General features: G+C 38.8%; 2 protein-coding genes across 5 annotated transcripts; both read left to right on the top strand.

Moving 5' to 3' along the window:
- Positions 1-18: 18 nt before the first annotated feature.
- Positions 19-13,234, top strand: LOC144534839 (deubiquitinase DESI2). Its single transcript, XM_078276902.1, has 5 exons — positions 19-2,285; positions 6,208-6,280; positions 8,486-8,579; positions 8,668-8,809; positions 10,669-13,234. Exons 1-5 carry the CDS (start codon positions 2,247-2,249, stop codon positions 10,906-10,908), a joined length of 588 nt encoding a protein of 195 aa, XP_078133028.1. The 5' UTR covers positions 19-2,246; the 3' UTR covers positions 10,909-13,234.
- Positions 13,235-14,735: 1,501 nt separating this feature from the next.
- srsf5a (serine and arginine rich splicing factor 5a) lies at positions 14,736-22,397 on the top strand. Of its 4 annotated transcripts, none has more exons than XM_078277332.1 (8): positions 14,736-14,847; positions 16,470-16,601; positions 16,693-16,763; positions 17,819-17,968; positions 18,777-18,855; positions 20,309-20,382; positions 20,465-20,569; positions 21,034-22,397. In XM_078277332.1, exons 2-8 carry the CDS (start codon positions 16,476-16,478, stop codon positions 21,368-21,370), a joined length of 942 nt encoding a protein of 313 aa, XP_078133458.1. In that variant the 5' UTR covers positions 14,736-14,847; positions 16,470-16,475; the 3' UTR covers positions 21,371-22,397. The 4 variants fall into 4 exon arrangements, with proteins under 4 accessions (XP_078133458.1, XP_078133459.1, XP_078133456.1 ...); XM_078277333.1 differs by having other exon boundaries at positions 16,467-16,601; positions 18,786-18,855; XM_078277330.1 differs by having other exon boundaries at positions 16,467-16,601.
- Positions 22,398-24,280: the final 1,883 nt, after the last annotated feature.

Below are 24,280 nucleotides of genomic sequence, written 5' to 3'. Positions count from 1 at the left end.
GCTGTCAACACCTTTTTTTTTAATGTGCACTAGCCACAATCCATGGAATTCCTCCAGTAACTTCCATAGAACACATGAATAAGTGAATTATGTGTACTGGGTGTATTTGTTGACATTTTTCAGTCTGCAAATGTCAGTCTATTGTCTGTAAATACATTTCATGTTGCTCTGCTGCGTGGGATTGTGAATATGTGCAGTATGCCAGAAAACACAGATCAGAAGCACTAATAAATTATGTAAAATACTGTGTTTTACATCCAAACACCTACTGTATTAAAATTCATGTTGAATTCACGTGGTTTTGGCTTTTTTATTTTCATTAAATAGCAGGAAATACAGAATATTTCACATATGTATTCTGTAAATACCACTGTTGTTAATGGCAAAATTTAGGAAAGAAGAAACATTCTCTGTAAATCAATAGTATGAGATACTAGTTACAGTGATCAGATGGTCCCAATTGGGAGAATGTCAAAATTGTGTGAAATCGAAATTATAAATCAAGATTATGAACTATTACCATAAATCAAAAGTCAAAATCTTGATTTAATGTTAAAATGTATAATGTGTTAAATAATGAGAAACTGAGTGTACATTTTGAGATACGAAGTTAAAATCTTGATTTACTGCGTCAAAAATGTCTTCTCCTAATTTTAAAAATACTTCCAAACATTGTTTTAATATTTAATTATTGTGATTTAATACATCTTAGAACTCTGATTTAGAACGAAGTGTAATAGATTTTTGGTAGATTTGGCAAAAGCTAAATCTGTAAAGTTAGTTTACGACAGCATAACACCGGATGTTGCCAGTTGACCGGATGTTGCCAGTTTACCGTCAAATTTAAAAGTGGATCCTATTGCGACAAAAACTGAACTAGGCCTACTAAAATTAAAACTGTGTCGTTTTTAGCTAATTTAATATCACAAAATAGCTAAACCTCGGTATTTCAATTCCTGCATTTTTTATTTTAACCATTTTTAGGCTACTAACCCATTTTAATGAGTCAAAAAAAAACAAACGCTGACAACAAACCAAACATGTTTGACGCCAACGGACGGTTCGAAAAAATAAAGTAAATTGTCTTGTTGATTGTGTCGTAACGGTTTTTTACGGGCGAGCACAGAGGTGAAATTAAGCATATTTCAGCAGGGCCCTGGTTGAGAGTAAAGTGGTAGGCCAACTAGCTAGTCTTCTGTAAAAGGATGTGCTCATGTACACCCACCAGCAGCTCTGTCTCCCATCAGCTGTGTGTGCATGAAGATGTTGCCTCGGAGGCAGAATAGATATGATGTAATCTAAAGCCAGAGAGAGAGAGAGAGAGAGAGAGAGGCAAATCTAGAGCTGGGTAACAACCGCATGGTACGGATGGATCTCGGCTGTTTTTGCACTTTCTGAAATACATTTGAAAAACCTTCGTCGGAGCCGTTGGCGTAAACGGTCCCGTGTTGTTGTGGAAGTCATGCCACGGAGGTTTGTCCCCTCCCGACGAAGAGGATGCTGGATGCGGACCAGCCAGCAGTAGAAGCAGCACCGACCGGGGATGCTGTTGGTGAGCTTGACTCCCCCTCTCCATCAGCTCTATTAACCTCCAAGGCTCAGGAGTCCTCTTCCACAGCTGCTCCAACATCCTCCTCCGTGTGAAAATGCTCCGCTCTCCGCCTCCATCGTCGACATCGGTCCGCGCTAGCTGTCGCCTTTTCCCCCGTGATGACAGGCGGGCGCCCGCTTCAGATTTCAACACTTGTAGGCCCTTTATGTCCGCCGAAGATCATATTATCATCGCGTCTGATATGACATTTTGAGCTGTTGTGGTTGTTTTTATTTCGCAAATAACCCTTTTACCAGCATTGATTTCCACTTTCAACAGACAGCCTATTTTTGGAGCCAGAAGATGGGCCGCGTCCACTGCTGCACCTCGTTTTGCCCTGATCTGAGTTTCATGCTTTCCTGACCTTACAAGCCACAATGCATTTGTGACTAAGCTTCAGTTGTCCTGTTTCCTTTTGGGACATTTTCTTGGCTTTACTTTCCTTTCCCGCCACCCTGCAGAGCCCCATGCAGTATAGTTGCCCTGCGGGGGAATGAGCAGCCTCCATCCCTCCAGCCCTCCAGCAGACGCCTTGCCCGCTGCTCCTGCTGTCCGCCGTGTGGCCCTGCTGTGACTTCACAGGGTTGTGGAGGTCCTGACAACTATAAAACGTAAAAGGTTGGGGACGTTTGCCTTTCCAGCTCAGGTTTAAATCATGGCCAATGAACCTGTCATCCTTAACGTGTATGATATGGTAAGAATCCATCTCAACCGAACTACACTTACTTTTTATTCAGTTTTATTTTCTCTTTCTGGCAGGGCTATTTGTAATCTGACACCAGCAGAGGAAGTGAAAGCACAGCACCACTAGAAATAGCAGGCACCATTACACACCTGCTTCACAAGTGCACTTCACAGCTATGTTGGAAAGAGTCCAGTTGGACAGGCAGTGTTTTGCCTGCAGCATAAGCGTGTTTATGTAAATCAACAGTTGTGTGTATGAGTGATTTTGTAATGCTAACAAATGCTGATTTTGCTACTTCTAAAAACTGTTAAATTACCAGAATCTTCAATGGAATTTGGTGAGCATAGTCACACCCATATTCAAATATAGAAGAAAGGCCTGGGCAGGAGAGATATTTAGTAATATCACTGTATTTTTCTTGTGAAAAAGTAGGAACGCCCGGTGAAATGTGAAGTATTTAAGAAAGTTGATAAGAAAGAATAAGAAAATTAAGTTACATATTCCAACCAAAAGTCTTTGAAAAAAGAGCATTCGTCAACCCTCCGACCTCTGTCACTGTGCCCACAGCTCACATGACGCACGGCATACAAAAAACACATATCTGCAGTGTGCACACACTCACATACAACCCCACACACACACCAGTAGAACAAGGATCTCCATTCAGACATTCATTGTGCCCACTGCCTGGTCTTTTCAGTCTGTACTGCTGAACAGCCTCCTGTGTGAATATTATGCAACATGTGGCTGTAAAGCCACAGGATTACTCCATTTAAACCAAAACAGTTGTGATACTATGAAGTCTATTCATATTGATAAAGCTTTACTTCAACTCCCCATATTTAAAATTCTTAAGCTGTACATAGACATTCAATAAATTGTTTATAACACCATAATGACGTTGTAAGCAGATATACAGATGAGTGTATAATGTATTTGTCAATGATTATAATCTGTTTATCTGTAATAAACAGCTAATGAATGATATAAACCATAGCTGTAATCGTATTACATGATATATGATGACATGACACAAATCTCTGCTACTGTATCCAACATGTATTAAACTTTTATACACTTGTACAAATCACTCACAAGTCGGTCCAAAACTGTTAATAAATGTGTATAAAAAAAAAAAGACATGCTGACTTCAGGGTTCATTTTTGACCTTGGAAAAAAGTAGTTATAGTAGTTATTAGCAATAAATATACAAGTTTTGAAGTAGCTACTTTGTTTGCATGTCATTTGAATGGTGCACCCCGCCACTGACAATGCAAACTACTGTATATATGTACATAAACTGTAAATACATTTAATTGCTCCAGCAAAAAAACAAATAGAGAACTAAAGTGAAAACAGATCTTCTTGGCTCTGTTCCTGAAGTAAGAAAATTCCATTGACATTTGTAGTTACTAAAAATACAACCTTGGAACAGAGCCTTTCTTAACAGTGTGGCTTGTTTCCTATCATTAGATAAGAATGGTAGTTTAAAACAAAAAAGATCTATGATATTGTTGTTTACTCAATATTGAAGTTTTTAGCTGCCTTAAGCAAACACCATCTCCCACAGTTTATATGATTACACCTGTGTTATATCGTCAATCACTCAGTTATAGATGACAAATACATGAATAAACACTGAAAATGTCCTCGTATGTGCTTAAAACTACACTACATTGTGTTATAAATCATTAATTATATGTATAGTGCTTATAAATGCTAAAAGAGTTGGGGTTAAGATAAAGTTTTACCCATGAAATAATGAAAATAGTTATAGAAAGTCTGCAGTTGACAAATGACAGTTAAAGATAATAAACTTAACGCAATCATTTGTATTCACCAAAGTGTCATGAAGCTGAATTCTCCGAATGCTTTATTTTGCTCACTTGAAGTCAAGTATTTCAACACGTACCCTCATCTGTTGTTAGCTCCCCAGTCGAGTCAGCTTGCTCCATATTTTGAGAAATTGTACAAATGCAAAACAGCATTTAAGGAATACTCACACGTAATCACACACTCAGACACAAAGCCAGGTGCAGTTTTTGGACTCTCGGCTCTCTCTTGGTTGTCTTGAAGTCGTGTCTCACAGATGAGGACCTCGGTGGGGCCGCGAGTCACAGCTGCTCAGACAGCTGATTTAATTCCAGTGTGGCTCTGCTGTGCCGGGACTAAGCAGGTCATGCAGGGTCTGTTGAAGAGGGAGAAAGAGATCACGAAGGCGGTGACGGTCAGTCTTAAATACTTTCCCAGAGAATTAAGCATGAAGAAAGTGGCAAGATTCTCCTGAGAGTGAATCATGCGAGGAGGGAGGATGATGAATCAATCGTCATTAATGTGACTGATGGATGTGTGTAGTGGCGGATGTTGCCTCTGCATAGGGAGGATGTTGTAGGAGACGGCATGGATCGTTGCAGCAGTGTTGGCATGCAACAAAGAGAGTTAAGGCACATCATCAGAGAACTGACTGAAAAAAGCTCCACTAATGTTGCCAGGATTCTTGTTTACGTACTGAGGACACAGTCATTTCATTTTATAGTCAGTTTGTTCATCCTCGTGGATTATTTCCTTCCAGGAAGTTAAGAGCTGGTTATTAGATTTCCAGCAGTGCTCCTGGGTGTGAAATGGTAAAAGCTAATAGATAAAAAGGATAGAAGTCACATCAGACACATGAGAAGACTCTGTTGACACAAAGTAAATAGGTGGATGTGGTTTTACTGTATCACTCTGAGCCCGGAAATGTGTTTTATTATTAATGGGGGGGACAGCTGGGGCAGTGTGGATAGCTCTTAGCATGTTTCCTCAGGGGTGGCTGAGGGAGCAGGAATGTCAGTGGGTCTAGGGGGGGAGAAGAGCTGTGGTCCTGCCATAAATTATCTCTAGATTGTCTGCAGTGAAATGTGCCAGGGTGGCTCATGGATCTTTTCTTATGTATCATTTTTCCTCCAGCAATCTAAAGACTTGCAGGTCAAACAGATCAGAGACTCATTGGGTGATTGATTGTACATCAACCCTTGCGATGGATCAGTCATGGGTGTTTCCCTTTGTTTTTTCACTCCAGTGCATGCTGGGATGCCACCGCATTTACAATCCTGAAAAGGAATACGTCGATAAAGACAACAAATGAATGAATATTTGCTTGGAAATGCAAGTTATCAAACATTTTCATTTATTTAATCTTAATTTAACCAGGAAAGCCTCGTTGTTGTGGTGAAGATAGAAAGGAATAACAATGAATCACAAACAACATTAAGTCACATTAGTATATTTAGCAGACATTTTGTCTTACATTTGCACATACATTGGGAGCGATTGAGGCTTAGTGTCTTAGTGACAGGAAGAGCTCGATCACACCAGATCAACTTGCTTCACCAAGTGAGCTACAGCCACTCCACAAAATCTGAATTAAATAAATGCATTTAATAAATCATGAATAAAATGGCTAATTAGAGTAATTTAAAGGAACCCATCCTTTAGAAACCTAAAAACGGCACCTTAAAAGAGCTATCTGAAGATACATAGGCCCAATCTAATGCAATCAAACAATCACTTCATCTGTGTCTGTACAGATGTGGACACTCCAAAGCGAATAAGTATATACCCTAAAATGTCAAAATGTCAACCGAATTCCTTTGGTTTGGAAAACCAAGTTCTTTAAATTAAATTAAACTAATTATCAAAAGTGCAGTAAAATCAATGTAATCCCCAAATTACAAAGACTATGTTCCAGTATTTACTGTATCATGACCATATGTAACTGGGAACTGAATTTATTTAGCAATCACGTATTTTCCTGAGACTGAATATTCTGAGCTCCTATTTAGGGCTACAGTATCATAGTGTTTTCTGTAGAGCTGCTGCATTGTGTCTCTCCTGCTACAACACAAAATAACTCTTGCTATTGATCCCTTCCTCTCCCTCTCTTTCTCTGCAGTACTGGATAAACGAATACACTTCCAATCTGGGTATTGGAGTCTTCCACTCAGGCATCGAGATTTATGGCAGAGGTAAGGCCTTCCCTTCCTTTCCTTTATTTCTGGACTGTAGATCCCATTACAGCTTGTCAGAACAAGACTTTGACCTGTGCATCACCATCTGATTAAGGTTTATAAGAGTCTGCTTTCACAGACGCAGATGAAGTCTGGTTTTAAAAATCAAATATGGAATTTTGCTCCTAATAACATGACCCCATTTCTCTGGGTTGAGTCACCGCTGACTCACTCTGTAGTGTGTGTGTGTGTCTGTGTGTGCGCGTGTATGGTTTGAAAAAGCAGAGGCACAAACCAGAGTGAAAATAGATCACTGTGAAATATTGTCTCTGTGCACTGTGAAATATGACAGTGAAAATACTAGGGCAGGAATTCACTTCTTTTTGTGGAATAGGATTTTGTGCTTGCAGCATATTTTCGCATAATGACGGTATGCATGCAATCATAGGCGATTGAATTTAATACACGGTCACTGTCAGGTATAAACCTCCAACTCCAAATGTGTTGTGACAAAAAAAAAAAGAATAGATGTCACAGGTTTTTAGGAAAATAGTTACATTTTAAATGTGGATTTTATCAAAAGACTAATGTACGAAGCATCTTTGACTTTATCCAGTGGACATTTGAAGAGCCAGACCTAGCTCCACAGTGCTACATCTACTCAAGTATATATATAATATATTATGGATTATCATTGTTGATAAATTAATATGTGGGTAGCATTTTACTGTTAGATGGCCACGGTGGAGCTCTTTTAAAACTTTTTATATACTGTTGTGTGTTTAATCTGTAACCGTGCATCGTATTTTATAAGATCATCATATGTTTTGTATGTAAAGTGCTTGTATGTAAAGTAACTAAACCTATAGGATACATGCACTATAATAATTATGCAACATGCAAGTCCAATAATTGAAGACTTTGTCCAATGGTGTGAGGAGTCACACCTTTAATTGAACATATCCAAAACAAAGGATATGTACATTGATTTTGGAAAAACTCTACGATATGAAGCCTTAACTATAAATGGTCAACTAGTGGATCAAGTAGAATCCTATGGATACCTAGGGACAATTATTGACTCTAAAAAAAGTAAGTCTGTAAAAAAGGACAACAGCGTCTATAATGTTTGAGAAAATTGTATCATTTTCATATAGACAAGACCATGATGACATTATTCTATCATGCTTTTATCGAAACCACCATATCTTTCTCCCTGGTGGCATGGTTTGGGTTTGTTTCAGTCAAGCACAAGAATCGCCTAAACCAAATTGTAAAATGGTCAAGTAAGCTGACTGGTGAGTCCCAGCTGCACCCCACATCCCTGTATGCTAAACAACTACAGTGGATAGCTACGGCTATCAAAGAAGATAGCCTACACCCTCTGAATAGGGAATTCCAGTATCTCCCCTCTGGACGGAGGCTAAAAGTTCCTGGTTACAGAACTACAAGATTTAAAAACAGTTTTGTCCCAGCGGCAATCACTCTGTTAAACAAACGCACAAGCACTTTGGTCATGCACTGTTTTCTATTCTTTTTATCCATGTTTTACTACCTGTTTTTATATGTTTTTTATGTGTTGTTTTGTGTCTTGCATGTTATGTGGTGGTCTACAAAGTTTTAAGGATGTCCTGCCTCTTAGACTGTAAACCTAGTTTACCTACGGGTACCAATAAAGTAACCTAACCTAACTAGAGTAAAATATAGTGAAGAAATATAAAGTTGCATAAAATGGAAATATTCAAGTGCAGTAGAATTGTACTCAAGTTGTACTTAAGTGCACAACTTGCCTAAATATACTTTGTTACTGTTCCAACAGTGACATCTTAATACATCAAAGTAGAAGGCAAAAATAACTGCTTTAACAGATTATTGATACAATTACTTTGTTTACTTATTTCATACTTGCATCCTTTTATCCACAACATTGTATTGTTGATTTCCCACATGGCTGAAACAGCACTGTGTTGTTAAAATGTATTCAATTCAAATTAAATTCAGAAGCTACAAAGCTCACAATGTTAGGTACTCTAGTCAATGTGCTGTTCCCCCAGTGTTCATCAGTGTTTGCCACTATACTGCTGTAAACACAGTGCAGAGGCCTGTGATTAGCCAGGCCTAATGATTTAAGCACAACGTGTCAGTGAATAATTGCTCGCTTCTGTGTGATTACAGTTGTTTGGTGATTCCATTGTGTGTTTTGCGTCTTTTTTGTCCACACAGAATTTGCATACGGGGGTCATCCGTACCCTTTCAGTGGCATCTTTGAGATCAATCCCGGGAACGCCACTGAACTGGGAGAGACATTCAAATTCAAGTGAGTGTGCTCCATTTTAGCATACAGTACTCTGAGAGGTTGTCAATGTTAATGTGTGCTGATATGTCCTTTTTCTTCTTTCAAACAGGGAGGCCATTGTTTTGGGCACCACAGACTTCACAGAGGAGGACATAGATAAAATCATGGAGGAGCTCGGTAAAGAGTTCAAAGGCAACGCCTATCATCTAATGCACAAAAACTGCAACCACTTCTCCTCCTCGCTGTCTGAGGTCAGTCTCATACCGCTTTTAATGGCAAATGTTTGTTTTTTTTGTTCCTACATGTACGTATTGTTCAGAAACTATAATATACAGGACAGTCATGAGTTAGAACTACACATAAGTAAGTTGCTTCTCCTACATATCTATACTCAACTCTCCAAGAAGCAACTTGAGATATGAGCTCATGATCCTTACAGTTAACCTTGATTATATTTTGAGCATTGTGTACATTTTGGATTTGTGGATTTGGATATCTGGTTACTGATATTTTTTATACTTGCACCTTTATTGATATTGTATATGTGTACTCTTTTCTACTTTGTAATGCAACTACAGTTCTATTTTATCTTACCTTAGACAAAAAGATCCGATCACATGAAAGTTTGTCCACTTAAAGGGGCACTCAACCAATTTGAAAGATGAAGGTCAGTTTAGTTATCATGAAGAATACTACTCAGCCTGTGTAAACAGTTCTGTTATGTCTTCTGTGGCTCTGAAGGGAGCCTTCTAAAGTCTGGAAAAATAACTCTGTTGATGTCATCAGGGTTATGTCGGCATGGGCTTCAACACTACATATTTTTTTTAGCCGTGTGGCTTTAGGGATGGCAATGTCAGTCGACCACTTTGATCCAAACTTAAATGTCTTAACAACTATTAGATGGTTTGCCATCAAACATTTTTTACATTTACGTCCTCCTCAGGATGAATTGTAATAACTTCACTGGTCCCTTAACTTTTCATTTAGCGCCGTTGCAAAACTCATGACATTCCCATCATCCTCAGCTGTACATTTTTTATTCAATGCTAATTATTAAATGTTAGCATGCTAACATGCTAAACTAAGATGGTGAACATGTTAAACATTTGACCTGCTTAATATCAGCACGTTATCATTGTGAGCATGTTACAGCACAGCTTCATAACAGCTAGCATGGCTGCAGACAGCTAGTCTTGTTAAACCGCATTACAAAACAAAAGACCCTCCGTTGCATTATGGGAAATGTGGGATTGTAAAGTGTAAAAGTCAGGATATCTCGGCCTTTGCTGCTTTGATTTTGACCATTCTTTTATTGAAAAACAGAATCTCAACCTCATGGAAGAGCAATTCCAAATTTCTGGAATGGCTCTTTATTAGGGCTGCTCGATTATTGAAAAAAATTAGATCATGATTATTTGGGTCAATATTGAAATCACTATTATTTAACACGATTACTCATTGACTTTTGTCAAATCAACAGTAAAAACACCTTGAATTGTGAAATTTCCCTAATACTTTTTCCATTTGAACCTTTTTGAATTCCCCTTAAGAACACAAGACAAAATAATTGATTACTCTGTTTTTGTGCTCGTTAGGAGCCACAATTGAATACAATTTTAAATAATTGCACAGCCCTACCCTTTATTGTGGTGGAATTTTCAGCTTACGAAGTCATGCTATGTAAGTTGAGACAGTGGTACCCATCATTCAGGTCAGTGTCCAACATAACCTCATAACCTTTCCAGGCAGATTCAGGGAATCTAGGCAGCTTCATGATAAGGGGATTTTTGTTTCAGGACTGTGTCATTTTGGAGGTCGGTGGGCCTGCCACAGTTTTGCATACTTCCCAGAGTGAGAGATAGGCTTAAGTAGGCTTTAGCATCTGTGTTTTAGGCGCCCGCAATATCTTTGTCTTCGGGAAGACAGGAACTTCAGAAGTTGGGATGGCACCCACCCTGTACTGTGTGCTCCTAAATTCTCCTTAATTGAGTGTTCATTAAATGCTTCTGTGTAATTCATCAAGTGCCCCGAACTTTCTTGACGTATGGGAGTTTCTCTTTAATATGTATTATATACTTAGACAATATCAACTTATTTTGACTTATTTTAGTTGCTGTGTGGACGAGAAATCCCTCGCTGGGTCAACAGACTGGCGTACTTCAGCTCCTGCATCCCCTTCCTGCAGAGCTGCCTACCCAAGGAGTGGCTAACCCCGGCCGCCCTGCAGAGCCACATCAGCCTCGGCCTCCACAAAGAGGAGCATAACGAGTCCAGCGACGAGGACCCTTCCTCGCCGCCCGGAGCGGCTGCCGGCGGCTCCTCCCACAGCTGTTACCACACGAGGGTGTGAACTGCCCGACATACAGTACAGTGACATCTGGACCTCCCTGCCACCTCTGCCAGTGGCTCAAGTGGCATTAGTAGGCTTGAACAACCAGCTGACCTCATACTGTTTGCCCTCTGAGTAAAGAGGCAGGAAAAGCAGCTGCTGCCAGAGACTTCAGACCTACAGAGACCCTGCCGGCCCTTTCTGCAGACGACAGGATGACAAAACTTTGACCTGAGCACTGAAGCGTGGCTCAGACTCACACAACAACCACTTGTATTTCTGAAGTTAGCAGTACATTATTCTAAGTCTTTTCCATGAACTTTGAAACCTTTGTCAGCCTTGTTCCCTGCCCTACCTTCAGAGCTGCTTTTGTAGAACAACTAGATAGACAGCTGAGGCTACTTATAGGGACATTACCAGGAAACAGCTAATCTACTCAATTTCAACAAGTTCTCGTTCAATAACCTCGATGTGGCCTTCAGTTGATATCGTTGACTCTACTTTTATTGTATGGAACTTAAGTAGTTAACTTTGGCCATTTTAGAGGGTTTAAAGAGGATTTGATTGTTCCTCGAAGTTCAGTCTGAACTCGTAAAAATGTTGCATGTTGAAAGAATTTGACAAAACGTCCAACTGATCTGAGACACCACACTTCTGATCATATCATTATCAGTATTTCTTGTCCTTTTTTTCTTTTGTAAAAAAAAAAACAAATGATCCAACCTCGGACTTGTTTTAAACATTGAACTAGCAGTTAGCTGCCAGTTTAACCAGTTCATAGTGTAAACAATCAAGGGCAAATACTGTTCAGTTTAAATAGTCACTGTTCATACAGCCTCGGGTAGCCCAGTCACTATCTGTGAACATCTCAGAGACACAAACACAAAGAAAGTCATGCTGCTACACTGACAATTATTGACTTTGTAACCCAGTAAAATGTTTGTCTACGCTTTTATATCCATATGGTCTTTATATTATAATGGTGTGATAACTTCCAGGCTAGGAAATGTGTATTTACGCCCTGAGAATGTTCCTCTATGGTACTCGTTGATCACCTTTTTCACCATTAAACCAATAAAAACTGAGCAGTGATGAGAAAGAAAAGCAGAAAAATCAGTATTCTCCTTTAAAATACAGTAATCCTTAAAGCAATGGGTTCTACATTTTAGGAAATATACTTATTCGCTTTCTTGCTGAAAGTTAGATGAGAAGATCAATACCATTTTTATGTCTGTATGGTAAATATAAAGCTACAGACAGCAGCTGGTTGGCTTAGCTTAGCATAAAGACTGTAAACAGGGGGAAACAGTGAGTCTGGCTCTGTCCAAAGATAACAAAATCCACCTACTAGCACAGTGAAAACTCACCATTTAACGCGCTACATCTTGTATGTTTTAACCCAACAAAAAAATGTCCATTTTTTATGCTAAGCTAAGCTAACCGACTGCTACCTGAAGCTTTAAATGTATCCCCAACATAAGATGGGTAGCAAACTTCTCATCTAACTCTCAGCAAGAAAACAAGTGTATTTCCCAAAAAATCTAACTGTTCCTTCAAGACTATATTTTTGATTTATTTCAACTGTGAACTGAACTTTGACCCGTTTACAGATACAAAGCATTTTATTGATAGTATAGGAGTTACTCATACATCTGAATTTTGCTGCAGTGAGAAGTTCAGATACTCATAAAGGGAAAACATGATGTCATGAAGTTATTTGTCATCATTGTGGTTTTAGCATACATGCAGGTAAACTATTCCACCTCTGATATTGATAATGGTGGTGATTGCAATGATGATAATAATGATGGGTTTTAAAAAAAATGCAAATCAAGCTCAGTGAACCAGGCCAGATGGGATTTTAATCTTGGCCCATCCCTCCTACTGCTACTGCAGTGGGTTCATGGACAGCTAGCCTTTCTCAGGAAGGAAATCACATAACTCGTAATAGTGACAGTCATCTCATTCCTGCTGAACACCTTGTTAAATGGGGTAGGGAAAGTGCAAAATGATCATTAGACTTCTTCATTTTCCTAAATAAGCTATATTGTTATTTACTTTTGATGTAGTCTTACATTTCACCAGGTGTAATGTGTTCAGTTATTTTGGGGTATATTTTGAGTTTGCAGGAGCTGTACAGTGATTAGTAACCCGTGCTCAAAAGTCTTTGGCACTTTATACAGAGCAGACCAGACAAGTATTTTTTTTCTATCGCACTGTATCAACCATAACCTTTTATTTCCTTTTCCTAACCCAAGACAATTTCAAGAATGATGATATAGAATAAAGAGACAGAATAACAAAGAAATGTTTTGCTTCTTCTGTTGTAGCCTAGAATATGGGATGGGGGGGGGGGGGAAATTTGAGGATATATACTGTGTAATTTATTGGAGCCTTATTAAGGATGTTTATGTTATGTATTATGTATCATCTGTTTTTAAAAGCTCAAATATCAATATCGGTGTCTGCTTCAAAAATCCAGTTCCAGTCAGGCTACATGTCCAGTGGTGGAATAAGTACTCAGATATTTTAGTAAAGTAACAGTAGCAATATCACAGTGCAGAAATACGCTGTTACAGTTACAAGTAAAAGTCCTGCATTTAAAAACGTAATTTAAGTAAAAACACTTGTTAGCAACAAAATATACTTACCAAAAGTAAAAGTGCTCATTTTGCAGAATGGCCCATTTCAGAATAATGTGTATTGGATTATGATTATTGTTGATTAATGTTAACTTTAATATTGCATTCCCCTTGGGGATTAATAGTCTTATTGATACAAGAATATCATAATTTATTTGTTGATTGTATATTGTATTATTAATCTGAACCTGGGAAATAACTAATAATTAAAGTTATCAAATACTTGTGGAGAAAAAGATTATTTGCCTCTTAATTAAGAACATTCTATTGTATATTAACCAAATTATTTTACTGTGATAACTACAAAAGCAGCAAAGTCGTCAACTTTAACAGAGTTAAAATGATGGGATTACATTTACTGGCACTGTACCTTGTACGATTGATCGACTGATTGATTGATTATTGATTGATTGAGTTAAGGATTAACCATGGCAGTTCAATGCTACTTTATACATAATGAAAAAGACAGTGTCAGATAAATGTGAGACTTGTAACGTGCAAGGAAACTGTGCTGATAGGTTGTAGAAAGTTCATTGTAGAAAGAGAACTATTGAAGGACAGGGTGGTGGTGGATATGGTAAGGGAGTGGAGCGTCAAAGGACTGTTAAGACAGACAGGGGAAAAACAAGTAGGCTACAGGTTAAAGGGGTTTTATTTAAATAGAACAGGTTTAATATGCAGAATATAACTTCTTTATAAAGTTGTTGTTTTTAATGTATTAATGTTGGTTGTTTAAAGTCATGACGTTACACACTCCGGTACAGTAGATGGCGGCATGTCTCTTAAAAGTTGGTTTATAGCCCGTAAATAAAACTAAAGAAGACTAAGAACCGCGGCAGTTAATGACATATATGTATTATATTAACGGTTAATGGCCAATCATGAATGTATAATAATGTCACCAACCCACAGACTGTAAAAATAAGGACCAACTCCAGAATATTTGGCAACGTGAAGGCAGCAGCGCATTTCCTATTCACCACAGGATTGCAAATGCACGGGGAAGGCATGACCCGCCCTACTCTCCCTCTGATTGGCTCGTCACCTGCTCTAGTTGGATTGGTTAGGTTTAGGCAAAAGGAGTAGGATTGGTTAGGGCTAGGGTAAGAATTTCCGGGTAACCCAATCAGAGGCAGAGTAAGGCAAAGTAGGGCGGGACATGCCTTCCCCTCCCTGGAAAATATTCGCTTCCTGCCCCCTGCTCTCTGGACTCACTCGCCATTTTGTTATAGTTGAGTATCACTTAGACGGCTCAGTTGAAGTTGCAGCATACCAACGACGTAAACATCACAACCGAAGACGGTGAAGAAAAGAATCGGTGAGAATGTAATTTAACAAATTGTCTTAACTGTATATGTTTTGAAATAGCTAACCGTGGAGTTCGTATGTTCTGAACAGAGAAGTCTTTGTAGCTAACGTCTGGTAGCTAACGTTAAGCTAACTGTAGTCGACCTCGAGGCGAGCTAACCACCCTTATGGACGCACCAAGAAAGAAGCGAAATTATTTATTTTTAAGCGGAGTAAAGAAAAGTCTGCTTTAGCTTAATATTAGACAGCTATATACGGATGGTGTTTTTTAATCTTTCAACTCTTAATTTATATTTTCAGCGACGCATTAATTTAAGGTGCGATTGAGACAGTTGAACGTTAGCAAACTTAGCAACGGTATCTATGACGGTATCACCGTGAATCCTCGTAGTAAAGGACTTGCAGGCTAAAGTAGGGCCTATACGATTGTTTCAACCGAGATAATTCAGTTCCTAAGAATTGTCATTTTAATTGGCTACCGTTAGCTAGATGTATCAAAATACTAGTTGATGGACTAAGTTAACGTTAGTCTTGAAGTGTAGAATTAACTTAATAGTCCTTTTTTTTGCAAGCTGTGGTGCTGTTGAATTGGATTGCGTGCTACTGAGATGTTTTAAGACACTAGCTAACGTTAAGGTGAATAGGGATTTTAACTAATACATCACCACACGGCTTTCCCAGTTGATTACTAAGATTGAGACTTTTTTATATTAAGGTTTCTGAAATGTTATGTTTAAATTTAGCAAATGATGCATTATCTTAAATGTGCTAATTTGCATAATGTTACATGTCCAGAACAGAAATCTGACTATTGGATAAAGTCAGGTTCAAAATTCTTCATTTTGTTGACACATTTCACGTTTATGGAGTGATATAGGAAATACTGCCAACAGCCATTAATACAATTTTCGCCACGTTTTTAGCTTTAAAAAAATAAGCTTGGTGTAATAACACAATATTAGAAATATCTGAGTGTAATGTAAGACGGTTTGCCTGAAATCACGGTACAACCTTCAAAATGAACATAGATGTTAAATTTAACTCTTTTCAAAAACCGGTCCATGAGAAAGGGGAGGGAAAAAAAAAAAAGAAGAAAAAAAATTATATATAAAAAACCATAAAGTTCTAAACTGTTTATAGGGCTTTTTTTATTACATTGCTTTAAGTTTAGCCAAGTGCAACTTAACCTAATAATGGAGAGCAGTATGCATTTTAGGGATGATTAGTTTCAGTTTTGTGAGATCATGGGGACCTTTTGTAAGTGAACTACTATAGTGTAACTGGTTTGGCCAGATCAGGCTTATGTGTCTTGTTGATCTTGTTCAGGTTTGCTCAGTTTCACTAGTCGTTTTTCAATCTAGTCCTGGCTTAATGTTACACAATTTGGACCTTTTTGTTCAATGAATTACACAACTTCAAAAGTCTTGAACACAGAATCTTGTCTGTATTTGTCATCACTAAAAGATCTGTTACTAATTAACCTTGAACTTGTACATACTGTGAAATATCTGTAATTAACTTTTGGATAAGTGAAATCATCATACTGAGCTTCAAATATTAAACTATTTTTACTCTACTTTTCCTACTACTCAGGTTTAATGTTTACCTGGTCTTGTTTTCCCTTCTCAGCAGATAACAATGAGTGGTTGTCGTGTCTTCATCGGCCGCTTGAGCCCACACGCCAGAGAGAGAGATGTGGAGAAGTTTTTCAAGGGATATGGACGGATTCGGGAAATCAACTTGAAGAATGGATTTGGCTTTGTGGTGAGTGTGCCTGACCACTTTGTGTGAATTACGAGTTCTGATCCTGTATTTGTGTTTAAATAACCTTTTTTTTTGTTTCAACTCTTCCCAGGAGTTTGATGACCACAGAGATGCAGATGATGCTGTGTACGAGTTGAATGGCAAAGAATTGTGCAGTGAAAGGTAAAAAATTGAATCTTGCATGGCTTCTTTGTTCTGGACCACTTACTCTTAGCATGTTCACACAGACTAAATGGTGGGTCTGTAACCAAAATGAAGTACAGCATCTGCTTTCAATCACTGTAATACTTTGGGTTTATACTGTTTGTAGCTCCTTTTTTAACTTTTTTTGAGGAGCATGCAAGCCTTGTGTACTCGCACCATGACTCACTTCATTTCGGAGGACAGAATTTAGTCATACCAGTGGTTCTTACACATTTAAAAATAATAATAATGTACCCTTTTTGGAAAAAAAAAAAGTAAGCCAAGTACCTCCAAACAGCGCAAAATATTTTTGGTAGAAAAAAAACCTATATAAGAAGGTACAATACAGCGCTGTGCCTGTTCAGGCTAAACAACAACCATGTAATTGAAAAACACTTGCATGCTAGCCTACATTTCAATGTTTAGAATCCATAACTAAATTCATAATTATTTTAGGAATTATGCATAATAAAATCTTTAGTACCCCCTGCAGTACTCCTAAGTACCCCTAGAGCTACTAGTATACTGCAGTTTTCTTGATGCACCATATTCTGTTGCAGTAATTTCTTTGCAACAAAACGTTAGATTTTTCCAAACAAAAAGACATACATTAGTAATGTCAACACTGTTCAGAGTATGTCCCTCTAACATTGAATCAGTGACTGAGTCTTTGGGTCTGCTGCTTAGTTTGACCTATTTTATCCAGATAGAGTTACTTAAATGCAGGGCTTACAACTGCTCGTTTTACAGTAAAATCACCAGCATGTGTGCTGTCGGATGCTTAAGTTTCAGCATCGAGTCTCGAGATGACATCACTACAGACGTTCTTTTACCTGTAAAGCAGGAGTCTGTTGATGCATTTTTTTTTTTTATCTGTCGTCAGCCCGCACAGAATTAATAACTACATTGCTGTGTATGTATATCATGGACCTACCTGGCAACCTAAATGTCCTCCTTCATAGACCTATTGGAAACATTTAGTTTGTTATTCATCTGATTGTGTTATCCAAAGGAATTCTCGCTCTTCTTTTCAGGGTCACTATCGAGCACGCTCGCTCCAGAAGAGGAAGAGGTGGCGGCCCTGGAGGAATGGGACGTTCCAGTGGCGGCGGCTTTGGTGGCGGCGGAGGTGGCAGTGGTGGCGGTGGCGGCGGCTATCGCCAATCTCGCAGCAGTGGGTCCAGGTATATTTGCTCTTAAAATGAGTTTTCTCAAACCTTAACTAACTAGTAACTGACTTCCACTTGTAACTTTTTGTCAAATTTCCAGTACAGTAAAACCAGTATTGCATATTTCTTACCCTGTTGTGAATATTTCAGTCTCTAAAATATTTTCACATCATGTGAAATCTTGGTATAGAACTGTCATGAGAAAACATTGTTTAGTTGTTGCTTTATCATATGTCCAGTCAAATAAAGTAGCAGGCTTGTATTGGCCTTTATATATTTCTTAGTAAACGAATGTATTAAATGTCACAAAGTTAATCTTCTGTTGCCCATATGAATAGACTCATCTTATGGTTCTGATCAGTCATGCTGATTGTAAAGTGAAGACGTGTATCTTCTTTCATTTTATCTAGTTGTGCCAAAGTCACAAAGTGCAGTGAACTGTGACCGCTAGGTCAGTGTTTGTCCAAGTACACAACTAGTAAAAAAGAGTTAAAACGTAAGAAGGGTTTATGCTCATTAATGTGGCAGGAAACACACCTACAAAAAGGTGTATGATGTAATCAAGATAAAATCATCTTGATTTATGGGAATCGGTTGTTCCTCCTCTGACTCAAATATTGACACAGCTCTAAATACAACAGAAGTGACCATGAAGCAAAACGGGTTGTGCTGTGAGAATTTCAGTTGACTTTTACTGCCCGTATTCAATACAGGGCTTTACAAAGTGATTTGGATGCATTTTTATAGTAAAACATTAATCTGTCCTCCCTTTTTTTTTTTCACTGAAAATGTTGTATTAAAGTCTTCTTTTTGGTTTGTGTTGACTGGACAGGTATGGCCCTCCTGTACGGACGGACCACAGGCTTATTGTGGAGAACCTTTCTTCACGAATCAGCTGGCAGGTAAGCAGTTACTAAACTTTCTTATTCATCTTATCTGACAAACTCTTTTAAAAAAAATTCTATATAACCCTGTAAGTACATGTTTTTTTTTGTTTGTTTTTAAATGAAGCAGCATTCATTCGATCAAGCTGGGTCAATTTGTCTCTAGTCAGATTACAAAAAACTAAAAGTTAATCGGCCAATTACAATAAAAAGCCCCCAGTGTTTTTTTTGTTTTGTTTTACTTTCTCTACCTACTTTATTTTGCAGACAACAACATGTTACAGCTGCAGATAAGCATTCTCACCAAAAACATTTAACTGTTTTTTTTAAAACAGCTTCTCTGATATGGTTTCCTTTTTATATCAGAGGTGTATGCACCCCTCCATGGAGGTGTCAGAAGTGTGTAGCGCCCTCTCCTGGTTGTTTTTCTGAATAGTGTCCATTTGGTGCCTCTCCTTACACGCAGTTGCCGCCGGTCTAAAGTCTTGGCTGGGCCCCGTAGCGGGTGAAAGTGGTCTAGCGCAGGATACGGTAGCCTTAGGAGGTCCGTAGCCACAGTCTGGAGGTTCTGTGGGCAGGCACCCCCGACTGCTGTAACCCCCCTCAAATCCACGGTCCCTACACTCTCCCGTTTGGGTCTTTTTCTGTTGCTGATGGAGCTGGGGGGGTGTTGAGTCGGGCGCACACCCCTCCCCCTACTTGCTCTCTGGTGGTTCCTTACTTGTGGAGGCCGGATGCTGAGTCAAGGCCGAGGTCGTTTCTCAAGGGCTTAACACTGCATTGGTTCCCATTTGCTATTTGGACAAGTGGCTCTATGCTTATATCTTCCTGGGTATGGAGCGGTAAGTAGCATAAAACTCATGTGATTGGGTTTGTTTAGGGTCGGGTGGTAAAGGGGTGTAGATTTACAGTCTCTCAAATGGGAAGGAGGCAGTTTTACAATGTAAACACTAGGACTTTTAAGCCAAATCATCTTGTAGGTCATATAAACCAAAACTTACCACTTACCCAGAGTACTACTGTCCTCCTACCACCAATAAATACACAGGTTCATCTCACATACTCAGACACAAAATCCAATATTAACGCAACAATGCATCAAGTGTTAGACTTGAATACATTAAAGCCCTTACTGCTGTGTTAACCTGTCAGGCGTCTCACTATGGAGTTGAGTATGTTTCTTTGCTGATGCAAAATCATGGAGCCAATTAATGGGGCTTTAAAACTGTTTCAGTAAAGGCAACACTTGTCCACACAAAGCATTTTCAAGTGGCTCTTTTGTTTACATGCCCTCCACTGAAATGGGAGATTATCACAGAGTGACAAAAGTCAGCATTAGATAACCCAAGTTTCAGTGTGTGCTGGTTTCTTGCTGCCTGCTCATTTCTCTCCCTCCAGGTCTTAAAAGGCTCTCACTGGCACCCCATTTTTTTGTTCTATGTCACTAATCCTACATTATGCTTTGAAACAGGACCTGAAAGACCTAATGAGAAAAGCAGGTGAAGTTACCTTTGTGGACGCCCACAGGCCCAACAAAAATGAAGGGTGAGTTTCTCTTCCGTTAGTCAAACTCCAATGGTGTTTGTCTTCATATTTGGTCCTAATAAAAGTTTCTGCTTTTATACAGAGTGGTTGAGTTTGCATCCCGCAGTGACATGAAGAATGCCATCTCCAAGCTTGATGGGTCAGAGCTGAATGGACGCAAGATTAAGATCTTTGAGGACAGCAGAAGGTGAGTTATTTTTTCACAATTTTGAATTTCACAAAAGACCTGTGTTAAAGCTGTGCTTGCTCTTTTGTGGCCCTCAATAGTAGCAGGTGAAAAAGTATATAATTATGTAGAAACCTGTAACATCAGTTAAAGGACCATTCATCACATTTTGGGGAATATTTTAAAGATTTTATTTAGAAATATACATCTATTGTAGCTTTGCCCAATGTTCAACTTGTTTGCTCTATAGCTTACATTCTTTAATTGCTTATTGTGTACTGAGTTTTTCCCACCAGTGATCAAACAAGACATGATTTGGGACAACTGTGCAGATGTGTCAATCCCAGACTCTGTTTACATAAAGACCCTGCCCAGTGCAGTTTGAAGTTTGCCATGTTTTTGTTTGTTGTATTGTTATGGCTTACATAGTCACACTGCATAATTCCACAGGATATATATTTAAAATTACTTCTCTCTTCCAACAGTCACAGCAAGAGCCGCTCCCGCAGCTACTCCCGCTCAAGGAGTCGTTCCAGAAGTCGCAATCGGTCCAGGAGCCGATCCAGGTCTGTGAGTCGCACCCCCGAGAAGAAGACATCGGGAGGGGGCAGGGCCGCAGGTAGATCCCCCTCCAGGTCCAAGTCTCGCTCCAAGTCTCGCTCCAAGTCTCGCTCCAAGTCCCGCTCCAAGTCCCGCTCCAGGTCTCGCTCCAGGTCTCGCTCCCGTTCACCTGCTCCTGCTCAGAACAAACAGTCCCGCTCCCGCTCTCGTTCCCGCTCTCGTTCACGTTCCCACTCCGCCTCTGCAGACAGCAAACACTGAGATTGGTACACCTGTCGGCCATAAAATAGACTGATAGTTGCTCACCACAGGCCTGTATGGTGGCATGTGATTTATTTTTTATTTTTTATTTTTTTCTGTTTCTTTTTGTTGCAGGGGAGGAAATCACCTTTTTACATGGCTTTTTTTAAAATAACATCTTCAGTCATTAATGTGACCACATTGGCTTTGATTTCTTTGTTAGTTTGGATGTGCTTGGATGTTCCTATTACTTAATGATTTCCCTCTTTTAAAATCCCCTTTATATTTTGATGAAATACTGAGTGACGGATACAATTTTGATTAGTGATGATACTCAATCCTGCAGCCTGTCCTAGCTGTCTGCCATGTTATGATTCCATCCACTCCCCTGTGCTTTGTCCGAGTGTTCACAGCAGTTCAAGGTTCGGTGGGAATGGCATTCATTCCCCAAAATGTTTATAGGTAGGTTTTTGTTTGTATAACGCAAGCTCCTGGCATTGCCGTGAAACTGTGACTCTGCTTCTGATGATCTACCAGGTTGCATTCACCGCCCTGATGTGTGAACATAAAAATGCAAACATCTCAGTTGGTGGTTTATTTCATCTTTCTTGTGTAATGATGTTGGAATCTAGCATTTATTTCGTTCAACACTGCTGTATCAGGGTCTCGTGTTAGTGATTATCTTTTGCTTTTTTAATTTACTCTATCTCCAGCCTCAGCCTGTAGGTTTTTGTGGGTCTGAACATGAGTGTCAGTTTCAGCAGGAAGCAATGTCTCTAAATAACTTAATTAATTTGATACTAATAAACCACTCACTGCATATTGTCATTTAATTTTTTAGTAATGTCCAGAAAGAACAGTGACTTTTTTTTAAAATACATTTTGTGAATGTGGGTCTAGAGACTCGTACGTATTTAAGTCTCTGCAGTTCAACCGAATAAAGCTTTCACAAATGGTTAAATCTGTCGGCCAATGTTGATTCTGTTCTGCAATTATTACAGCACAAAAGTTAACTCCAAATGCAAACCCAAATAAAACTTGATTTCTATACTGTCAGTTTTCTTTAATAATACAAATACATTTTTTTTTTGTTGAAGATATTTAACAAGATTTTATTTGACTATTTAGTTATTTCTATCTAATAAAAAAAAATGAAGATGCCTGTGGTTTAGAGAATATTCTCTATTAAATTTAAAGGCTGATGGGGTATAAATATTTAGTGGATATTGACAGACATAAGTTATATGACCAACACCAACTACACACCCATCGCAGCGCACAGAATTCTTTATTCACCAACATGTTGGATAAAACAGACTGCATCAAAGCTGAAGTACACTAATGTTCAATAGATTATAAAACAGCCAATGCAGGATATAAAAGACACATTTATAGTTCTACACTACACTACATTTTAAAGGAAAATATTGTACTTTGTACTCATGCATTTATTTGACAGCCTTTGCTACTAGTTATAATTAAGATCTTGCATACAAAACACTAAGAATTTATGAAATATGATGCTTTGTCATGAAATAAACTACATATACAAGTAGATATATTAAAGTAGAGCTAAAACAGTAGATTAATCGATTAGCAACTATTTCGGTAGTTACATTTTCTGCATGTACTGTAAGTACGTATTCCTGATTATACTTGCTTGCTTCTACTTGTAACCGAGTATTTTCACAGTGTGGTATTATAACTTTTTGGCCTTTGTTAGAAAGAACAGGATAGCTCAAGACAGGAGGGGGGGGATGACGTGCAGCAAAGAACCGCGGGTCGGACTCGAACCCTGACCACAGCGGAAAGGACTGAGCCTTGGTACATGGGGCGCATGCTCAACCAGGTGAGCTACCAGGGCGCCCCGGTATTAGTTAGCTACTTTTACTTGAGTAAGAATTGGAATACTTCCTCCACCACTCTTTATTAATGTATTTGGATTGTAAAGGGAACATGAATAAGAAACACGTGTACTACCAAGGAAGGACTTCTAGGATAAGAGAGGGGTGGCCATTGATAAAACAGACAAGCTACTTAAATACAGTACAAGCTATCAATACATTCATATGATAACAGTTTATCCACCAGCTCATATTAATCCTGAAGTAGTGACCAAGTCATGTCATACAGTCCCTGCAAATCTTGATGGTGAATGGTTCCTCCTCGTGAGAGTAAGAGTTAAACATATTGCACAAGAACAAAATATCATGTAGTATTTCAACTTCAAACTGATCACCACATGGTGGCAGTACCTGTTTGTAGTAAGATGTCATCAAACTGGAGAATACATGGCAGTTTGCATAATGAATATGAGTAATCAATATTCATTATTATAATACATATTAATTTACTTATTTATAATTAGAAAATTGTTGTCTCGTGTGGGAGCAGGTTTAGCCTAGTTTGTAAAAGTGGCTGATTAAAAATTTAGGCTACACGAAATTGCATAGTAAGGGGAGAAAATGAAACTCCTACACTTGGTTCTCTGCAAGCAGCACAGTGACATGTAAAGGTGAGTGGCTTTGCAGCAGTAGTGTGTCTGTGTTTCTGAATACTGTGCAGTGACATTTTTGGGAATTGCTCTAGCGACACGGCTGTCCACGGATCCACCCAGACCTACACTGGCTGCACCTGCCAAAATAGTGGGCAAAATGCAGCTTGGAGAGACCTTCAATGACGTTTTTCCTGGGAAAAATATGGGGGGTGGTTAATGCCAGAGACGAGTCAGCTTAGGAAGACTGATAGCAGTGTCATTGAAATGAAGCTGCTAGCAAATTAGTACCACCCATAAGGAAACAAATCTGCTCAGTTTCTCATTATAATGAGAACATTGTCTAATTACAGGATGTTTTTCTGACACATTTACACCTGTGTTTAATATTTCCATTTTATGCTACTTTGTACTTCTAAGCCAATACATTTTGGAGG

This window comes from Sander vitreus, chromosome 20 (assembly GCF_031162955.1).
Source record: "Sander vitreus isolate 19-12246 chromosome 20, sanVit1, whole genome shotgun sequence".
NCBI lineage: Eukaryota > Metazoa > Chordata > Actinopteri > Perciformes > Percidae > Sander > Sander vitreus.
Note: the sequence above shows the minus strand (reverse complement) of the source record. Positions and strands in the feature narration are given on the sequence as shown.

Bases quoted from the DNA above. Each gene is read 5' to 3' on its own strand.
- LOC144534839 (XM_078276902.1), top strand. From the start codon at position 2,247: ATGGCCAATGAACCTGTCATCCTTAACGTGTATGATATG. The intron at 6,281-8,485 runs GTAAGGCCTTCC...TTGTCCACACAG, and splicing joins CATCGAGATTTATGGCAGAG to AATTTGCATACGGGGGTCAT. The intron at 8,810-10,668 runs GTCAGTCTCATA...GACTTATTTTAG, and splicing joins TCTCCTCCTCGCTGTCTGAG to TTGCTGTGTGGACGAGAAAT.
- srsf5a (XM_078277332.1), top strand. From the start codon at position 16,476: ATGAGTGGTTGTCGTGTCTTCATCGGCCGCTTGAGCCCACACGCCAGA. The intron at 16,602-16,692 runs GTGAGTGTGCCT...AACTCTTCCCAG, and splicing joins AGAATGGATTTGGCTTTGTG to GAGTTTGATGACCACAGAGA. The intron at 17,969-18,776 runs GTATATTTGCTC...TGGTTTGTGTTG, and splicing joins TCTCGCAGCAGTGGGTCCAG to ACTGGACAGGTATGGCCCTC.